We start from the raw sequence: 20,795 nt of genomic DNA, 5'->3' as shown, positions 1-20,795 counted from the left end.
GTTTCTAAGGGTGATATTAATGAAGTTATGTGTTCAGTTCTGTAAGATTGTTATTTAGGCTCTAAACCTTTACTGCAATGAGTATATTCAGAAGCACACTGAGCCATGTGTGGAAATAAGATCAGTTTTATTTATGATGACTGAAATACACATCAGTACAGCGTAAAAGAACAAGCTGTCAAACAATATCTGTGGTACATACATTATTATACTCCAACATCATCATCCTCATCTCTCATGAACTCTGTAAAACAAATAACACAAATGATTACAAAATACTGTCAGCACCACAGGATACACTTCACATAGCATCTATTATAACTGCAATGAAAATATTAGATGAATATATGATGCAAAGAAATAAAAAAAAAAAAAAAAAAAAATCACAATTTCAGGGTTGTGTGTCTCATTGCACAAATACACTCCAAACAAAAACAAAAAAAGGAATCTCAATAACCACAAAAAAAATAGGCGAGATTTACCTGGATGGAGCACAATTTCTCGCGTGATTCGGGCGTACGTATACTTAAGTATCGTTCGAATATGCCTACTTACCTACTATATAGGCGAAATGGGTACGTGAGAAGAGTCGTATGCCCGAAACATATGAAGGTATTTTTGGTGCAAAACAACTGAGCGTCCGTGACAGCAGAATTTGTAGTTGTAGAGAACAGTCACACATGTGTATCAGTAAATTTGAAGCCACAGACAAAAGTTGCAAACTTGTAGATTTTTTTCTCTCTCCCACAAACACAACACAACAGTTACACCTTCTCGAATCCTTCATTGCAGATACACAAATCCTATTCTACGAATCACAAATCAAGAAACTCGTACGCTCACATGTTTTGCTACTATTGCTGCAGTGAATATGGTGCAAAACACTCTCACACACCTGCATCAAAAAATGTGAAGTCACGGACGAATTTTGTACATCCGCAGATCAGTATGTGAGTTCTTGCAATGAGATTTGCACACTTTTTTTTTTTTTTTTTTTTCTTGGATGCTTTTTCGAGTACAAACACAAGTACATAACGACAACGGCTTGAATATGCTGCTACGAGTCTTAAACTGTTTTTCGCTTGCAAATGACAAGTTTCGCGTGTTCTCCCTGTTGCACAACATATCTGTGAGACAAATGGAGCAAAAGTGATTTGTGCATCTGTAGAGGCAACGGCGGCCACTCTGCAGAGATTGGAGAATTTCGGCCAATCAGAAGAGCTAGTTTGGGGCGCCTATCAGCAGGGAGGAAAAAAAAAACAACTCTTTCGTGAGCTGTGAGCAGCTTCTGGAGCGGAGAGCGGCAACCAATAAAGGGTATGTTTTTTTCCTTTCTTTTTCTGAAACCAATCACCAGTAGTCCTAATTAAGTTAGCTGGTACAGGTGTGTTTGATTAGGGTTAACGCTAATTAAAGTTAAGCTAAGTTTGCCCATCCCTGCTTCAACTCACAGAGGCTTTATAAAAGATTAACCCGTTAATTAAATAGATTATTATGAGAGTGTCATATACAAGACGATTAAATATATTTGTTAATATATTTAAATTATAAACAAATGTACAGTAGTAGTTATAACCAATACCATGTGTCAGATTGATGATTTATGACCCCTGTCAGCGTTGATTGAAATGTGTCAAATGTGTACATGGTCAGATTTCTGGCTCTATGACCCCCTCTGTCCCCCTGACTGTCACGTCACCAGGGTCCTGTCACCCATGACTGACATGACAGTAGGGTGTGTAAATCAAAGATCAAAACAGATGTTAGATTCGACATTTGATGGATTTATGACTGCATTTATGATGTTTTAATCTCTCACCTGTGCCATGGGGTTTTTATGGAGTTCCTTCCTGATCTGTTTTTCACACCTAAAGACCCTACCTACATCCTGAAATGCTGTTTTAAATAGTGTGGGTAGAATATAGTAATTTAAACACAGAAGACATTCTGAACTCTCCTGTTACTATGGCTACCGCTGCTCCAAAACTCCTAAAACCGCTAGAAGAGTGATGTGTATTTCAACAACAAGAGGACCTGTTGAAATGAGAAAGGAACTGACTTTTGCACCAAGAAAAAAACAAGGAGTTAGATTTACAAAGTTTCTTCATGATGGTGTGAATATGATGAACCATGATTTCCCTATGTCTGGTGATCGTGTCGGGAGATACGCGTTTGACAAAGTAATGAGGAATGTGAAGCTCTATGCTACAGATATCGAAGACAGTTTTACAACGCAGGAACCCTGTCTGATTTTCCCTGCCAAAGACTACGTCTGGAGAGATTTGAATGACTGCGGTGACGATCCTTTGTACATTGCAGAGTGGGACGGTATAGTTTCTGACACAAGATTTTGCGTGGTTGGTGATCAAAGTAAAAAGTTACCGGATGACTGTGTTTACATTTTCTGCTGCAATGACAAGACAAAGATCTGTGAGCTTGTGTGGCCTGTTCCTGAAGCTGAACACTACATGCACTATGACATGAAGTTTTTGTTTCAGTGGAAAGATGTTCATATAATTGATGAACATCATAATAATTGAAATGTTTTTACAGGTATCGACAAGATGTTCAGATGGTGTGATATGTATGATCGTTACAGCTCTGTAAAGGTGAAATTGTTCCACTCTGAAAAGGGCACCGTCTCTTATCTCCACCCACATATTACAGCCATTAAAAAAGTCTGCAGATCAGAACGTTCACTGCATTCATTTCTGCCATGTCTCAAGAATCCAAGTCTGCCTGCTGCTACAGCAACACCCCTACCAGCAGAAACCCTACCAGCAATGCCTGATGACAATGCTACACCTCTGGAGACCCTCCCACAAACCTACGACAATGGCTGGTTGGATAAATTCTGCATGGAGCTGGGGTATCACAACCTGACCTTTCTTACAACGCCACACGGCAGTATCGGTGCGATAGCAGGAGCCGCGGCCTGTGCGGGCATTGATGACACCGATGGGTGTATCCGTACTGATGCATTGAAAATCATAAAAGCAACTATTGTGGTCATACTGCAACACCTTATCAACAAAAAACTGAAGGAATCTGCCTTGGTTGTGCGGTGGATCACCCTAGTCAGCTTAGACACTCCTGTTTGTTTGAACCCAGCGCCTATTTCTTTGACGCGTACTTTGAGGAACTATCACGTAATCTGGTAAAACCTGAGCTTAAACACATCATTGCTCAAGCACTGAACCGATTCGGTTTAAGGATTAATCCACACAGGATCCAGGGTTTGGTGGACGCTGTATTGTGTGAGCTACGTGACGAGGTTTACATTGTGGAGAAGCTTCATGAGGTCAGAGAAAAAGTTGTGGATGTTGCCAGTGAACAGATTGTCTGTGGTAGTAGCATTAGTGGACTGCTGGAAGGGCAGCGCGCACACTGGACAAGCATAACATTGCCATGGGGAACGGATGGTGTGTTAATGTTCTGACAAAATGTATATTTAGACAACGTATTAGATGTGAAATTACCAACTTACTGTACAAGATCATTGCTGACAATCCTGATGTGTCCTTAGCAGTAAAAGGATGCGCTGTTGATGCCAAACATTTTACAAACCTCAAGAAACAAATGGCTGTTGTAAGAGCCATGTCAAATGACTGGTCTGATGTTATGCGTTTGTGTATTAATTCCGGTGAACCGATTACTGTAACTATCAGAAAAGTACTAGACCTAATGACTGAATGTAGTAGTAGCGTTAGATTTTTATTTAGATATTACAAACAGATAAAGGAAAAGAGTTTTTAACAAGCATTTCCAAAACATAACAAAAAAAGTACAACATTTTACATTTTGCAACAGACACAGAGTTAAAATGTAGCATTATAGAGCGCTTCCACTGAAGCTACAAAGCTAGAATGTTTAGGTGTTTAACAGCTACAAACTCCAGACGGTACGTCGACATACTTCAAGATCTCGCGGATGGATACAATGCAAGCTATCACAGAAGCATCAAGATGAGACCGATTGATGTTTGCAAAGAAAACGTATCTACGGTGCTACATAACCTATACGGGACTAGGGGTTCACACAGCGTCAAGGTTATTTTTAAGTATAAGATTGGTGACATGGTTAGAATCTCTGAAGTAAGGGGCCGCTTGCAAAAGGATATGAGAAAAACTACACAGAAGAATTTTTCACAGTAAAAATATGTATCCCACGAGATCCTCCTGTCTATAGACTCTGTAATTATGATGGAGATGTTATCGATGGGTTTTTTTATGAGGCTGAATTGCAAAAAAATATCTGTGGGTAAGAACAAAACGTTTAAAATAGAACAAATTTTGGACAGGAGGCGAGAAGTCCGATCAACAAAGGTTCTGGTCCAGTGGGCTGGATGGCCTTCAAAATTCAACACATGGGTGAATGAGAAAGACGTGGTAGATGTGCAGACGCCATAAAATGAAAGCACGCATAGGTGTGTACACATTCATTTAAAAAACAACCATGTCTGAGGGTGGATTTTACCTGACGCTCCCCTGCAATGCGTCGTTAGCCGTTTATCCGGAAAATATTATTTCTAGTTATAGAACCATGCTGGCAAGAACTATAAACCTAAAAGGTGAATGGAAAGTAGGATTGATCGAATTTGAATACCCCAAATCATGGTACACATTTCCAGAGGAAGACGGTGCATATATTGTTAAAAGGGGTCAAAACACTCTGGAAGATGATGAGGAACAAGCGTCTGAACATTATGCTGTTGGTGAATGTTAATTCATGCGTTTATGACCTCAAGGTTAGACTATTGTAATGCTTTATTGGGTGGTTGTTCTGTACGCTTGATCAACAAACTACAATTGGTCCAAAATGCAGCAGCTAGAGTCCTTACTAGAACCAGGAAATATGACCATATTAGCCCGGTTCTGTCAACACTGCACTGGCTTCCTATCAAACATCGGATAGATTTTAAAATCCTGTTAATTACTTATAAAGCCCTGAATGGTTTAGCTCCTCAGTACTTGAGCGAGCTCTTATCGCATTATAGTCCTCCACGTCCGCTGCGTTCTCAAAACTCTGGCCGTTTGATAATACCTAGAATATCAAAATCGACTGCGGGCGGCAGATCCTTTTCCTATTTAGCACCCAAACTCTGGAACAGTCTACCTAACACTGTTCGGGAGGCAGACACACTCTGTCAGTTTAAATCTAGATTAAAGACCCATCTCTTTAGCCTGGCTTACACATAACGCATTAATACGCTTCTATTATTCAAATCCGTTAAAGGATTGTTAGGCTGCATTAATTAGATCAACAGGAACCGGGAACACTCCTCATAACACACAATGTACTCGTTACATCGTAAGTAGAATGACATCTACGCTAATATTTGTCTGTTTCTTTCCTAGTCTGTTTCTCAGTCCGTATCCGGTCAGATGGTGGATCAGCACCAAGAGATGATGTCTACAGCCCTGATCGTCAGCGGAGACCAGGACACCCAGATGACCCCCAGAGACATATCCCCAGATATATCAACCAAAATAACAAAATAACTAAAATATAATAAAATATCTAACTACATAATACTACTATTATTAAAAATTGCAGCAAAATTAAAATAGAAATATAAACTTTTGAACTGCGGGTTTCGTCTGGTCAGAGGAGAACTGACCCCCGACTGAGTCTGGTTTCTCCCAAGGTTTTTTTCTCCATTCTGTCTCGGAGGGAGTTTTGGTTCCTTGCCGCTGTCGCCTCTGGCTTGCTCAGTTGGGGACACTTAATTTCTAACGATTATCGCCGATTTGATTGCACAGATACTATTTAAACTAAACTGAGCTAGACAATGACATCTCTGAATTCAATAATGAAATGCCTTTAACTGAAAATTGAGTGTTTAATCTTATCATTATACATTACTGACACTCTATCCTCCAATTTGATACTGTTAAGTGCTTTGACACAATCTGTATTGTAAAAGCGCTATATAAATAAAGGTGACTTGACTTGACTTGAAGGGATTAAGATTCATATCAACAATGGAAGTCAAAGCATATCAATGCTATGTAAACACATTAAAGACGGGTTATTACGAAGATGTTATTTTTCTGATTAGAGAAATAAACACAACTTTACCTCCTGGGACGACCCTCGGATATGATCATGTAAAAAACAGAGTCTTTCTAAAGGCCCCTCCGAAGATGTTGCTGACGTTTTATGGGAAGCTAGCTGTTAAACCCCAGGGTCGCTATAGAATCTGCAGATCAAGCTAATGAAGACTATGGCAGTGGGAACCACCCCATCCGAGAAAAAAAAAAAGACTTTGTAGGCTTTTTTGCAAAATATTTTGCACAAACAGCCATGTTTTACTATAACAATATAAGTGACAAGCCTATATTTCTCAATTGCACAAATCCTTCAACAGAACATTTGAAAAACACAATTCTGCACAAAACAGTATAAGTTATCAGAACTTAAATAAATATAGGCTACTCTATATACATAATAAACACTCTGTGTTTATTTGGCACTCGACAATCAACAGATTTCCCATCCCCCAACACCGTCACTCACGACCAGAAGTCAAGACTAAACCAATTCACCTCCACATAATCGTTTTGTATTATTTTTATTAGCCATTTCACACAATTCAGAAAAAAAAAAAAAAAAACAATATTATGCATGAAATGTGCGTTATTTGGAAGAAAGTCAAGGTGTGACTGACTTTAGCCCACTTATCCCACTAATGGAGCGGACAAGCCCTCCTTGTAAATTAAATATAATTTAATTTAACTCAGTGATGCAAAGCAGAATTTGTATCAGCTGTTACTCCAGTATTCAGAGTCATATGATCTTCAGAAATCATTCAAATATATTGATTTATTAGCAGTGTTGTTGAAAAAAACAAACAAACAAACAAAAAAAAAAAACTGCATATGCTGGTTAGGTATGTTTTGAAGCTGGGATGCTGGTTTATGCTGGTCATGTGCTCTGGTCCTGAGTTGGTCGGACCAGCTTAGGACCAGCACATGACCAGCTTAAATCAGCTCAAACCAGCATCCCATGCTTCAAAACATACCTTATCAGCATATGTTTTTCTTAAACTGCATCTGACAGAAGTGTCAACGGCTTTCATGCACGTCTTTTAAAATAAAAGTCTCGCATCAGAAAAACATTAAGAATTACGTTTTTTGTAGTTGATGTCGTTTCTTTGGCCGTACACTCTGCGACCCACTCAGAACGGTCTCACGACCCACCAGTTGAGAAACACTGTCATAGAATATCAATCAGTTGGCGATGCGTACGTCCCACTACTGAGATGTGTACATACAGATGCAGAGAATAATAAGATTGTCAGTGTTAGATACGATAAGGCACATTACGTACTGCCTACCGGTCAATAAAACAACCATTACAGATATAACCATAGAGGTAAAAGACGATCAGAATCAAAACGTACGTTTCACTTCCGGGAAGGTAAGTGCTAAGTTACACTTCAGACCTGTGAAACAAGGTGTTTTTTAAAAAATAAATAATGCCATATTCCAACACTTACAAAATGGATCCTGAGCGATACATAGCCTATTTTCAAAATCAGGCCGGTAATGGCCTCCCTGGTTAGGTCTCTTTCGAATGGTTGTACCTAGGGCTGTCACGATAACTACTTTTTGTTGTGCGATATATTGCACCAAAATTAATTGCGATAAACGATATTGTCATTTTAAGACAATTTTATTTCACTGATTATATAATTACAGTATGACAATATAATAGCATAATAATGCAAGTACACACTTTCAAAGAACAAAGAACATTTTATTCTTAAGAATATTTAGACATTGGAACCGGAATGTGAAAAAAAAAATATGCTAAATAAATAAAACAAATACCGGCTCATTCACGTTAATTGGCTCTCCTCTCTCATTCGGCTTAAAGCCAAAATGTTCCCACACCGGAGCTGAAGATTGCGGCTTTGAAATCAAGTCCATTAGGACTTGTTCTTCATAACTGGCTGTAGATGTCACGAAACACTTTATAACGCAGTGGGTTCACGCCTTCTCTTCACCTGTCGCTGTCCGCTCTGTGTGCGTGTGTGTGGGGGAGATGCTGCCGCCCCGCCTCCGCCACAGAGAGCAGACGAGATGACAGAGGCAGCGTGATCGACTAAAACGGTGATATTCATTTTTATGTAAAAAAATTAATATAATCATTATTTTTAATTATAAAAAATGATCAGTCGCAATATATCGCGGCACCAAAAATGATCGCGCTCATTTCCATATATCGTGCGATAAGTCGATATATCGACTATCGCGACAGGCCTAGTTGTACCGCTACTAAAGCGAGGATTCAGCATTGCTAGGCTTCATCTTAAATCAGCTGCTAAAAACATACTAAGTGATGTTGTTAGCAATACGCTAACACACCCCTTTAACAACAATCACGCTCAAGACGGATCAGGGCTAATGGTGATGTCTCGCAAAAAAATGTCTAGGCCTCCAGGAACCAGGAGGAGTGGTCAAATACAGAAGAAAAGAAAACGTACTCCTAAGAAGACATCAGTCATAAAAGACATAAAAGCGCAAGGAGACAGCAAAACGCATTGCAACAGCAAAGTCAAAGAGATCTGTCAAAACACTATTCTAGATCATGGCCTTACAACACAACATGTCAGAAGAATGTATTAAATCAGAACTCGACCTGTTCACAGTGCCTCTGACACAAACTGCGATTGAAAAAAATACCTATATAGAGGTGCCACCATTATCAGCGATTTCAGACACGGCACCTCTGGAGTTTTTTATTGCCGGGACCGGTGAGGATTACATTGATCTGAACAATACATTGTTATTTTTGAGGGTCAAAATCACTAACCCTGATGTTACAGATATTGCAGACGGAGCCCCTGTAGGACTTATCAACTATGCAGGGGCAACAATATTTTCACAAGTTGATGTGTCATTGGGGGATCGTTTGATATCACAGAGCACAAACACACATGCTTATCGCTGTCTTATTGAGTGTCTTCTTAATTATGATAAACATACCCTGGAAACACTTTTCTCTGCCGGATTGTTCTATAAATATACAGCAGGGCACATGGATGTGAGAGACTCTGCTGGAGGAAATCACGGTCTGACAAAGAGAGCCGCTTTTACCAATGCCGGTAATGTTGTTGAGCTACTCGCACCCGTTCACAGTGATATCTTCTTTCAAGAGAAACTCATGCTTAATGGCATTGACATTAAAATTCGCATGACAAGAGGTAAAGATGAATTCTGTCTGATGAGGGGTGATGCTGTCGCCTATAAACTAAACATTCTGTCAGCGTCACTATTTGTGAAAAAAGCAAGTGTCTCGCCAGCCGTGAGATTGGGGCACGCACAAGCACTGCTGTCAACCACAGCCAAGTGCCCGATCGATCGTGTGCAGTGGTGGACGAAGTATACAAATCAGGTACTTGAGTAAAAGTACAAATACGTATTATAAAATATTACTCCAGTAAAAGTAAAAGTACTGCTTTTTCAATATTACTTGAGTGAAAGTACAAAAGTACTCGATTTTTTATGTACTTAAGTAAAAAAGTACTGATAGATAGATTTATTTTTCAATTTTATATAGACTACTTAATTTTATTTTATTTTAGTGCATATTCTTTATAATCCTACTGCTCAAAATACCTAGGATTAGGAAAATATAATTATATTTTCATAATGATTTTGTTTTCTTCTCAAACCTTGTCTGTGGTGTTAAAACATCCCTGGCCAAATGGGTAGGGTTAGGGTAGGTGTAGAGAGGGCTTTATTGTCCCAATAAGGTGGCATCCATTTAATAATTTGAATTAAAACTATAATTTACACCCAATACGTTATTATTGCCTACTATTTTATAATGTACTACAATACTGAGGTGCAGATAGTTGCCACTATTTGCAATAAGTAGAATAAATAGCAGAAAATCATGCTATTTTAACCTAGTGTAAATAGAATCTATAGCTATTTGCACTTAGTGCAAATAGCATATCTTTAAAAAATACTGCTATTTTCACTTAGTGTAAATAGCATCTACACTTCAGTATGGTTATGAATAAACATTCACATCTGTCTACTAGGCTAGTTGAGCCAAACAATATAAAAATTTATACTGTTGATAAACAATATAAAAACAGACGTCACATAGGGTTAAATGCGTAGCATTTTAATAAAACTGCTAATGTTACAGCAGTGGGGAATATGAACGTGCATGAGTTATTTTATTTAATAACTCTCGCTCTAAACGGATCATTTGAATCAGTGAGTTGTCGACTCGAGAACAGCTGCAATCTTATCATTCCAATTTGTGAATGAATCGTTTGGTGCGATTTGCGAACTGATTTAACAGGTTCATTGAAAATAATCAGTTTGTTCATGAATCAGACACCTCTTCTGCGTCTCGGAGCACGTGATGTATTATAAGGAGTAACAATGTGTTTTATGAAATGTAGTGAAGTAAGAAGTACGATCTTGTGCTTTGGAATATAGTGAAGTAAAAGTAAAAGTTACTCAAAATAAACCTACTCCAGTAAAGTACAGATACTTGAAAAATGTACTTAAGCTACTTCGTTACTGACCACCACTGATCGTGTGAGTGTGAAAAACTTTTCAATTCCTCTGGGCTCACGACTCCGCAATCAAGAAAACTTATTCTTAGGAACTCTACCAAAATCTATTGTTCTAGCTATGGTTGATAACGATGCCTTTACAGGGTCCTATAATAAAAACCTGTTCGCATTTAAAAATTATGACTTGGAATTTGTGTCTATTTATTTGGATGGACAACAATTCCCTGCAAAACTTCTGCAACCTGATTATGGGGGTGGTTCTGCAGTGCGTAAATTCTACCAATTAGCGTTGGCTTCTGGAAAACATCTCAAAAACCAAGCTCTATCTATTGACAGAGAGCACTTTTTGCACGGTTACACCCTCTATGCGTTCAATTTTATGCCAGACGAAAGTTGTGGACAGCACGTGTTGCTTATCAAATCTGGGAATATTAGACTCGAAGCACGCTTCAGACAGCTTCTACCCCATACAATTACCGTCTATTCTATTTTTGACTGTGTCATTGAAGTGTCGAACCGATCTCGTCAGATCTTGGTTGATTACTATTAATAAAATAATAATGAACACGGTCCAGCTCACGTCAATCATGGATAAGATTTCATGCAACACCCATTTCCTCGGTGTGCTCCCTTGTGACTATTTACCGCAAACACCTTTAAGAAAATTGCCATCATCAGTTATTTTTAACATGCACGCGTCAAATCTCATTTACATAAACGAGGAAGATGTTGGATATTTCTTCGATAGCTTTGGAAATAAACACGACGACATACACTTTCCACCAATAATCAATGATTTTCTAAAACTAAATTCTAGAGTGGTACAATACTCCGCAGTGCAAGTCCAGGATTCTTCATCAGACACCTGTGGCCAACATTGTGTGTTCTTTCTCTATCACATGGCAAAGGGCCGTGATTATGATTATGTGTTGAAGCTATATAGTGATGATTTTATTAAAAATGGCAAACGTGTGTCTGCTTTTGTAAAAAAAAAACTAAAACAATCTCAATATAATGAAAATGTTTTCAAGTGTGTTCAATGTGTGCAGACAGGTGAAATGTTTATGTCTTATCTTTAATATTTCTCAATAAAAAACTAAAGAAAAATAAAATGTATTTTATAACTGTTTATTATACACATCACATTCAGCATTACATACAGCAATGTTAATAACAAGATTAATAACTAGGTCAAAATAAAAATAATGAGAAGATGAGAACACATTGTAAAGAAATTCGAGATTAAAAACTTAACCACTTGCTCTGGTCAAGAGTGGGTGATTTGAATATCCCATCTTCAGGATAATTAGATTGTCTTGTTGGGGTACTTAGGTCTACTCTCTTTTTTACTTTTGTTTTTTATAAGACTTGGTTATTGGAGGTGTCGATTTGATTTTAAAAGAGTTAATCGTATGTCTAACATAGTGATTTGGGACCATTGAATATGGCATGTTTAATGTGGCAAATGCCTCCAGAAACTCACTCCATCCTGCAGGCCTCCGCTCATCAAGAATCGTTTGCGGTGCCATGACACTTTTTACTAAATCCAGCATGTGTGAACCGGGGATGGTTCTACCTTTAAACACAAACTCGCCCGAATCGGTCCAAGAAGAGACGTCTTTGGATTTAGACATTTTATCCAAAATGTAGCAAACATTTTTTGCATTCAATCAAGTCAAGTCACCTTTATTTATATAGCGCTTTTAACAATACAGATTGTGTCAAAGCACTTAACAGTATCAAATTAGAGGATAGAGTGTCAGTAATGTATAATGATAAAGATTAAACACCCAATTTTCAGTTTAAAGGCATTTCATTATTGAATTCAGAGATGACACTGTCTAGCTCAGTTTAGTTTAAATAGTATCTGTGCAATCAAATCGACAATAATCGCTAGAAATGAAGTGTCCCCAACTGAGCAAACCAGAGGCGACAGCGGCAAGGAACCAAAACTCCCTCTGTGACAGAATGGAGAAAAAAACCTTGGGAGAAACCAGGCTCAGTCGGGGGTCAGTTCTCCTCTGACCAGACGAAACCCGCAGTCCAATTCCAAACGCAGCCATGTCAGATTGTGTAAAGGGTTTATCTGATTCCCATGGTCTTGTCCCGATGAAGCATTTTTATTTATAATTTAATGTATTTATTATATTTGTGTTTTATTCATTATTTGAAGTTTTTCATTCATATGATTTATTCATTTGCTATAATTGTAATGTATAGTTTAATGCATTTATTGTTTCTCGGCCTATGTTTATAATATATATTTGTTTGCTTATTATAATTTAAATTTATGTCTCTGCCCTGATAGCAACAGACTCCGGAACAGATCCGCAAAACGGGTCCGTATTGGAGTCCACTTGCACAGCGCAGCGGATCTGGAACAGATCAGGATTACGGATCCGGACCAGATCCGTTCCACACCCTATCCGTATCCGTATAATTAAGAGACTAATTAAATGATGATTGTGCATTAGTGATGAATACCTGCTGTTATTGAGAATTACAGAGGATCAGATGCTGATGTTTTATTGGTAAAAATGATGCCACCATCATGGAGATCAGTGTTTGCTTTAGTTGAATCAGCTTTGCTTGACAGTATTCTCAAGCTTGCAGTCATCCCTGTTGCTTGTGCACCTTTTCCTACCCAAATTCTTCCTTCCAGTCAACTTTTCATTTAATATGAAAAAGTTGCCCTCTTTGTGGAGGGTGTCAATGTTCATCTTCTGGATCATTGCCAAGTCAGCAGTCTTCTCCATTATTGTGGTTTCAAAGAAGAAGAGACACCCGGAATTTATACTGTAGGGATGGTCATTTATTGAAACTCAAATGTAAATATTCTAATATTTTGAGATACTGATTTTTGAGTTTCATGAGCTGTAATGTCTAATCATCAAAATTAAAACCAAAAAAACTTTTGAAATGTTTTACTTTACATGTAATGAATCTAAAATATATGAAAGTTTCACTTTTTGAAATCACTTACAAGAAAAAATGAACTTTTTCACGACATTCTAATTTATTGAGATGCACCTGTACTCTGAATCCACTTATTGCGAGTTTCTTCATCGAGGAGAGAAGTGTGAAAAAATCTTTTGAGAAGCATCACAAAACAGGACAGCAATAGAGGGACAAACCACCCTCACGGATGTTTAACCTGTTAACCCGCACCAGGACGCCGGTGCACTGAACGACTTAAAGTCGGGTAAAGTTGGTTTTATATTCGCACATTCGGACTTCAGCATTGGACATTCAGCGGACATTCACAAGTCAGTATGACATTAAAACAATACTTGCCCATTTTGATCGATTGTGAAAAAAATGTAGTAGGTTTACAATGATGTCGCTGATTAGAATTTGCAAAAAATAACATTATTGCACATATAATTAGAAAGTTATTGAACGCGGAAATGTGTGAATGTGCGAATATAAAACCAACTGTATTACAATTCTTTAGTCAAGAGAAGTGAGTGATTTTTCTCTGTGTTTTGTTGTTTTATTAACGTTAAAGGCATAGTTTAGCCCCAAAATAAAAATTCTGTCATCTGTCTGTCAATTCTGTCATAGTGTTTTATTTTTATACCATCATTTACTCACTCAAAATTAGTTTTAAACCTGAATGAGTTGCTTTCTTCTGCTGAACATACATGATATTTTGAAGAACGTGGATAACCAAACAAAAGTCAATGTGGACTAGCAACTGTTTGGTTACCCACATTCTTCAAAATATCTCCCTTTGTGTGCAGCACATGCAAGAAATTAATACAGGTTTGGGACAACATGTAAGTGAGTAAATAATGACAGAAATTAAATTTTAGAGTGAACTATCCCTTTAATGACAGTCAGATGCATGTTTAGTTCTGTCCCTTTAAGACCTGCACGCATCTAATATACAGGCATGCATCCGTTTCTCTCTCAACTGTTTACTTTCACATAACCAACTGAGTCTATATGTAAACCATGTGTGTTTTGACAGTATTAGCACAAAAGATAATTTAGTTGAGTATTCAGATGCTGTTAGACTGGGTTTTAGCGCGCGTGCTTTGGGTGTATGCGGCGCTCAGAAAAAGTGCACGTCAGACCAGCACACGAATGAAAAAGCATTTTAAAGCAGATGCAAATAATGTACTTTTGTGATTGCGAATAAGTGCAGTGTCCTTTGAGAGTAACTCTACTGCTCATGTATGTATGTGGCGTTGTACAGTATATGACGGAGGTAACAGAACTGCAGCTGATAGAATATAGCCTATGCTGTAGCAAGATGCTAACTATGATATTTCTTCAAAAGCAGATTGCAGAGACATTTTTATCGTCCACGATCAAAAATCGTCATATGGCACTCGGCGCCGAGGAAAAAAACGCCCGTATTCACAAAACATTTGATCTTACCACTTTTCTCAGACTCATTCTTCTGTAAAACTCAAAAGTAGAATTTCTGCAGTAATCAAACACGAGTTTTTACAAAAAACAAACATTCTTACTGAAATAAAGAAAAATAGAATCACAAATCATCAAATTTAGCAACAAAACAAAAGTAAAAAAAAAAAAAACAATTACTGGATAAATTGGTATTGGGGGAAAAAAAAACATTAGCTTGTTTTGTGTGTCTGTGTGTGTGTGTGTGTGTGTGTGTGTGTGTGTGTGTGTGTGCGTGCGCGCGCACGTTTTTGTGACAAATGAGGACATAGATTTTTTATAATGACAAGGGTATGACAAGTATTACAAGGAGAAGGTGACTTTTCAGGACATTACTCCATGTCCCCACTTTTCAAAACGCTTATAAATCACACAGAATGGAGTGTATTGAAAATATGAAATAGCAGAAAGTAAGGGGTAGGTTTAGGTGTAGGGTTGGTGTAGGACAATAGCACATACAGTTTGTACAGTATAACAACCATTACGCTTATGGAGAGTCCCAGTTTTCACAAACGTGCGTGTGTGTGTGTGTGTGTGTGTGTGTGTGTGTGTGTGTGTGACTCAGTCAAACAGCACTACGCATCTTTATATTATAATAACACATATTACCTATGAATTCCTGGCGATGCTATGAATGTTTTATCAATTACACTGTGAAGCGTTAAATAGCTTTCATCATGTTCGCATATTTGATGTAATGCGGTGTATTAATGTAGCATGCAGCTGTTTTTGAAGGTTTCTGGCAGATAATGCCAGGATCATCATAACTTTAGTCTTCAGTTTGTTGAAACAGATCTGCGCCTCACTAACATCTCTCTCACACAGCAGACACTTAATAAACTAAACTTAATAAACTGTATTTCTACTCTGTTATATCGGCTACTTTTCAAATTTCATCTGTTAATAGACCTGTGTAAAATACATGTTTAATGTCTGCTGTAAAGTTGGTTTAATTTTCGCACATTCAGACTTCTGTGTTCAGGAGCTTTGTTAATATACATCTAAAAAGGATACTTACAATTAATTTTCACTACCGACTATAATGAGCAGTACCTAAATGCATTTTTCTGCAGAAGTGATGTTTTTAAAAGTTTTAAAAACAGGTTCATGTCTATGGAGCGGTGTGACATCATAACCATCAGAGGGACCGTCTACAAATTACATGATACTTTTATTTCAGGTTGCTAAAGACTCTTTTGAGCTGAAAAGCGCTGCTTGCTTTTATTTAAAACGTTTCAACGTTTATATGATACATTTATTATTTATATCTTTCATAAATAATTTGTGCCTCAAGAGTAAATTTTATTTTGCTATTACTGTGTTAATTACTGCGGTTTCTTCAATGACACATGATTAAGTTAAATAGCTTTTAAAAGGCTTGATGGAGTGTTCCTGAACACACTGGAAAATCTTAACTTGACCCTAATAAACATACTACAACTCTTTATTGTGCAATTATGTGCTTTATAAGGCCAATTGCGTCTCCCAAACTCTTTAATGTATGAGTTTTTTTTTATTTTCACAACAAATTTCCAATGCTATGTTTTGGTAAAGAGTAGTATTTTATAGTAATAAACACACTGTAAAAAAAAAAAAAAAAAAAAAATGTAAAAAAAAAAAAAACAAAAAAACAGTGAAATGTGTGGCAGCACAGGGTGCCTAACGTTTAACATTAATAGAAATAATGGTTAAAGAATGTTTTTTTTTAAACGGTCAATGACTGGCAGAAGCAGCTGTCAAACAAAAACTGTAAAATTAAGATACAACATCCTATTTTTTTTAACTGTTACTTTACAGGTATTTTCTGGATTATCATTGTGAAACATTCTCTGCGAAACTTAAACTCACTTGTGAAACTTGTGCTAATCAGCAACAACAGCACACATGCAAAAACTAATAGCTATCACTACATCAACAACACAGTTACTGCCTTTAAATAAAGCGACATGCAGCATAACATCAATGCTTCTTGGTCTTCTCCTGAACTGAAGCACAAACAAAACACAGACACAGATGGAGGTACACAAGCATGCAAAATACAAATGATTTCTGAATGATTTTAAACATTATATTTCACGTTAAAATGTAGCGTTAGACATTTTTAAATTATATTTTTAAATTTGCAGTTAGATTAACGTGCAGGACTCTTTACTTAATAATAAAATATATTTTATAGTTAATTGTTATGCATGTTTGTATCTATAATGTCCTGGGGACAGAAATGGCAGCCATTCAGTGGAATGACAAGAAGATAATGTGAGTGATTCAATTCAATAAAAATAATAATAATAATAACTTTATTGCACATATAATTAGAAAGTTACTTAACGCAAGAATGAGTGAATGGTGTGAATGTGCGAATATGAAACCAACTTTACCCAAGTCTGATCTGGGGTTTTACACGCTATTACCGTAACGTGTAGTATATGCGCGCACATCAAAATAACGTGGCAGCTAGAAGGACTGTGTTGTTCAAAGTGCACAACGGTAACTTCACAAAACTCAGACAGAACAGAAACACTGAACATTAAATCATCTTCACTTCTTACACGTGAAATGATTAATGTTATAAATATTTTATGTAATGACTCTGCTTCGTCTGCTGGAATCACAGCGCCTCCTATTGGAGACAAACAGCGTCACATGATTCAATAAGAGACGCTGCAGAAAGTGAAAGTAACATTTCAATACGGACATTTTGTTGAAGCTCTTTTCTGACAGAAGACATCTTACATCTGCCGTTTTGTGAGCATCTCTGTAAGTTCATTTACATTAATGTATATTTAACAAACGTGTTCTTCTGGAAATACGTGAATTAGTTTGACAAATTCTCCGCTGATTCATTGTAGCTAGAACTTAAAGAAATGTTTGTGTCTTAAGGCTTGTCGGTGCACTAATGCTTTCGGGTTTGGGTAAGTTAACGGTTTAAGCTAAAACTAACCAGGACTGTTTTTCCCAAAAGCATCGTACATGCCTAAACCATCCACAGAGACCATAACCGTCCATTATGATAGCAATTAATGGTCCTAAAATCAAATTAGGCTCGCTATGCTTTTGGGAGAGGCATCCCAGAATTTGATACAGGCCTTTGACTACTTTTCTGTGTCTTTTTAAAACACAAGACTGAAATGGTAATGTACCACAGGAAGCCATTAGCCTGCCTCGATTTATATTTTTATCCTCGTAACAGCCTTTAAACGCTATGCAGATTTCATGCATAAATGTAGTGGCATCTTTTGCATCTATGTAAATCACATTTCACTTTATTAAAGTATTGATTGGTTGTTTAAGCTAAATAATGTTATAAATAAAATTAAAAAAAAACGTGGAAACAAAAAATACATAATTTGCAGAAATCAAATGCAATAACTATCATATTGTGTGCATAACTATTAGTATTGTATACCTTCAACATTTGTTGTTGTTTCCAGTCTCGATGGATAAACTGTGATGGAAAGACCTGCGTCTTTGAAGAAGCAAGAAGAGAACATGATGTATCAGGTGAGCAACACTTAATAAGGACATTTGTATTTATTTATTTTTAAAGCGTATGTAATTGTGGCTGCTTCAAGTGACATTTGTTGTGTTGTTCTGTGTTCTTCAGAGCTTTGAGAACACAGTGTTCAGAGGAGAAGCAGATGATGAAGATCTCCGGCTGCTGCTGATCGGTAAAACCGGATCCGGGAAAAGCACCACAGGAAACCTCATCTTTAATGATCGGGTGTTTGAGTCAGAAAAGAGCTCTTCATCAGTGACCAGAGTCTGTAAATCACACACTGGATCTGTTCATAACAGGAGCGTGACAGTGATCGATACTCCAGACTTCAGATTCTCCACTCACACTGACTTTGATTCAGACTCGGAGCTGAAGAGAGCTCTTGAATTATGTTCAGCAGGAGCTCATGTCATCCTGCTCTTTCTGCCTTTAAGCACTTTCACTGAGCAGGAGATGGAGTTCATCAGCTGGTTTGAGCAGAAGTTTGGAGCAGAAGCTCTCAGATTTACTCTAGTGCTCTTCACTCACGCAGATCAGAGACACATGAGATCACTAGGAGAGATGATCAGAATAAATCCTCAGTTATCTGCTTTTATTGAGCGATGCGGTCAGAGATATCATGAGTTTAACATTAAAGCTCCAGCAAACAGACGGCAGGTGACTGAACTCATGGAGAAGATCGACAGACTGGTGTCTGAGAACAGAAACTCCTGTTACACACTAGAGGTGATGCTGGAGACGGAGAGGAGAAGAGAGGAGGAGAAGAGAGCAGAGGAGGAGAGGAGAGAGAGAGAACATCAGATGATGTTAGACACAGTCAGAGAAGAGACTGAGATGCGTGTGAGGAGAGAAATTGATGAGGAGAAAGCTGGGAAGAGGGAGAAAGATCTGTTCTTTAAGCAGATAAAGCTGAAATATTTGTGTGTATTTATGGTTTTTGCTGTAGTGTCAGGAGGTGTTCTGGTGTGGAGGAAAGACTCTTCACATGGATGGATGTTCACTAAGGGTTTCTTTACTGGAGGATCAGCATCAACTGCAGGAGTTTTTACAGGGGTTTTCTGGAGATTGTTGTGTAAGAGTCAGTTGATCCGTTCATCTTCTCACGAGCGTCCCAACACTGTTAGACAGTTACTGCTGAAAGCAGCAGGTGTTGTGTGTGGTTTATCAGCTGGAGCTGTGATTGGTCACTTTCTAGGAGGAAATGAACTTCCTGTTACAGCGCTAGCAGGATTAGCAGGAGCTGCTGGAGCTTTTACTGCAATACAGTGAAGCTGCTTTACAGATGAAATAACTGAGTTCAGTATACTGTCAAATGAATAACATTAATATAAATTACTCATTCATTTCTGTCACGAACACAATTCAGAATTGAGATTTCTGCTGATTCGCTTAGTTTAGTGTCTGATATATTCTGTAAATATCATGTTACCAAAACTGTGGTTTCAAGAGCAGTAAAGATACCATTTTCATAGATTCTCAGATAATTACAGAGTGGAACTAAATCAATAATTAAATAATAAAATGCATATATTTACAACATATATTTGTAATCTACTACATTTTTTCACAATCGATCAAAATGAGCGAGTATTGTTTTCATGTCATATTTACTTGTGAATGTCCGCTGAATGTCCAATGTAGTGTGATTAACAAAGTAACTGAATGCAGAAGACCGAATGTGCTAATATAAAACCAACTTTACCCAAGTGCTCGAATGTACATGTACACATACAAGATTATTTCAAAATACATGATAGTTTGGTGAATATCATCGAAAACACGTTTATGTCTCACGTAAACATTTCGGAGGTGGATGGATTTAAACATTACTGCGACCGCATTTACCAGCTGCTTTCTGTCTTCATTGTTAATCCATAAAAAACAGAAAATCATTCGTTTGTCTTGGCTTCTTTCATTTATTTATGTATTTATTTATTGTTCTAACAAGAATCAATATTTAATGAAAACTATGCAATGTTATTTTAGGGTTCTTCCATTTCTGTATCTAAACATCTACAAACCTAAAACCTGCTCTCTTGGCTGCTTTTTTCTATGTATGTAGGGTGAATTCGGGTAATCTGGGACATTTTTTGCAATTTTGACTTCTGCGATTTATTTCGATATCTATCTAACACATTAGATCAACACATTAGACTTTTCTGAAATCCCTAAGATGTTTTCTAACCACACCAGAAGAAATAATGTAGATATTATGCCCAGAGGAGGTATGCCACACCTATTAAGTGTTTTTGTGCCCCCCAAAAAATTCTGCCTGAATTTGATAATTTGGGACATATGTATTAGGCCTAAAAAAAAGCCTATATTTGCCATACTTTATGC

General features: G+C 37.4%; 1 protein-coding gene across 4 annotated transcripts in view; it reads left to right on the top strand.

Moving 5' to 3' along the window:
- Positions 1-20,347, top strand: part of LOC131529680 (GTPase IMAP family member 9-like) — a 277,942-nt gene extending 257,595 nt beyond the window's left edge. The window contains exons 1-3 of one of the 4 annotated variants that reach the window (XM_058759504.1): positions 17,632-17,716; positions 18,391-18,460; positions 18,564-20,347. In XM_058759504.1, coding sequence (XP_058615487.1) covers positions 18,410-18,460; positions 18,564-19,724 — 1,212 coding nt within the window. In that variant the 5' untranslated portion in view covers positions 17,632-17,716; positions 18,391-18,409 and the 3' untranslated portion in view covers positions 19,725-20,347. Of the gene's footprint in view, positions 1-17,631; positions 17,717-17,743; positions 17,872-17,934; positions 18,461-18,563 lie in introns of those variants that run through there. The other 3 variants (XM_058759506.1, XM_058759507.1, XM_058759505.1) reach the window with 3 other exon arrangements.
- The last annotated feature ends 448 nt before the right edge of the window (positions 20,348-20,795 follow it).

This window comes from Onychostoma macrolepis, chromosome 22 (genome assembly GCF_012432095.1).
Source record: "Onychostoma macrolepis isolate SWU-2019 chromosome 22, ASM1243209v1, whole genome shotgun sequence".
NCBI classification, from domain to species: domain Eukaryota; kingdom Metazoa; phylum Chordata; class Actinopteri; order Cypriniformes; family Cyprinidae; genus Onychostoma; species Onychostoma macrolepis.
This window is presented reverse-complemented; position numbering and strand designations above follow the sequence as displayed.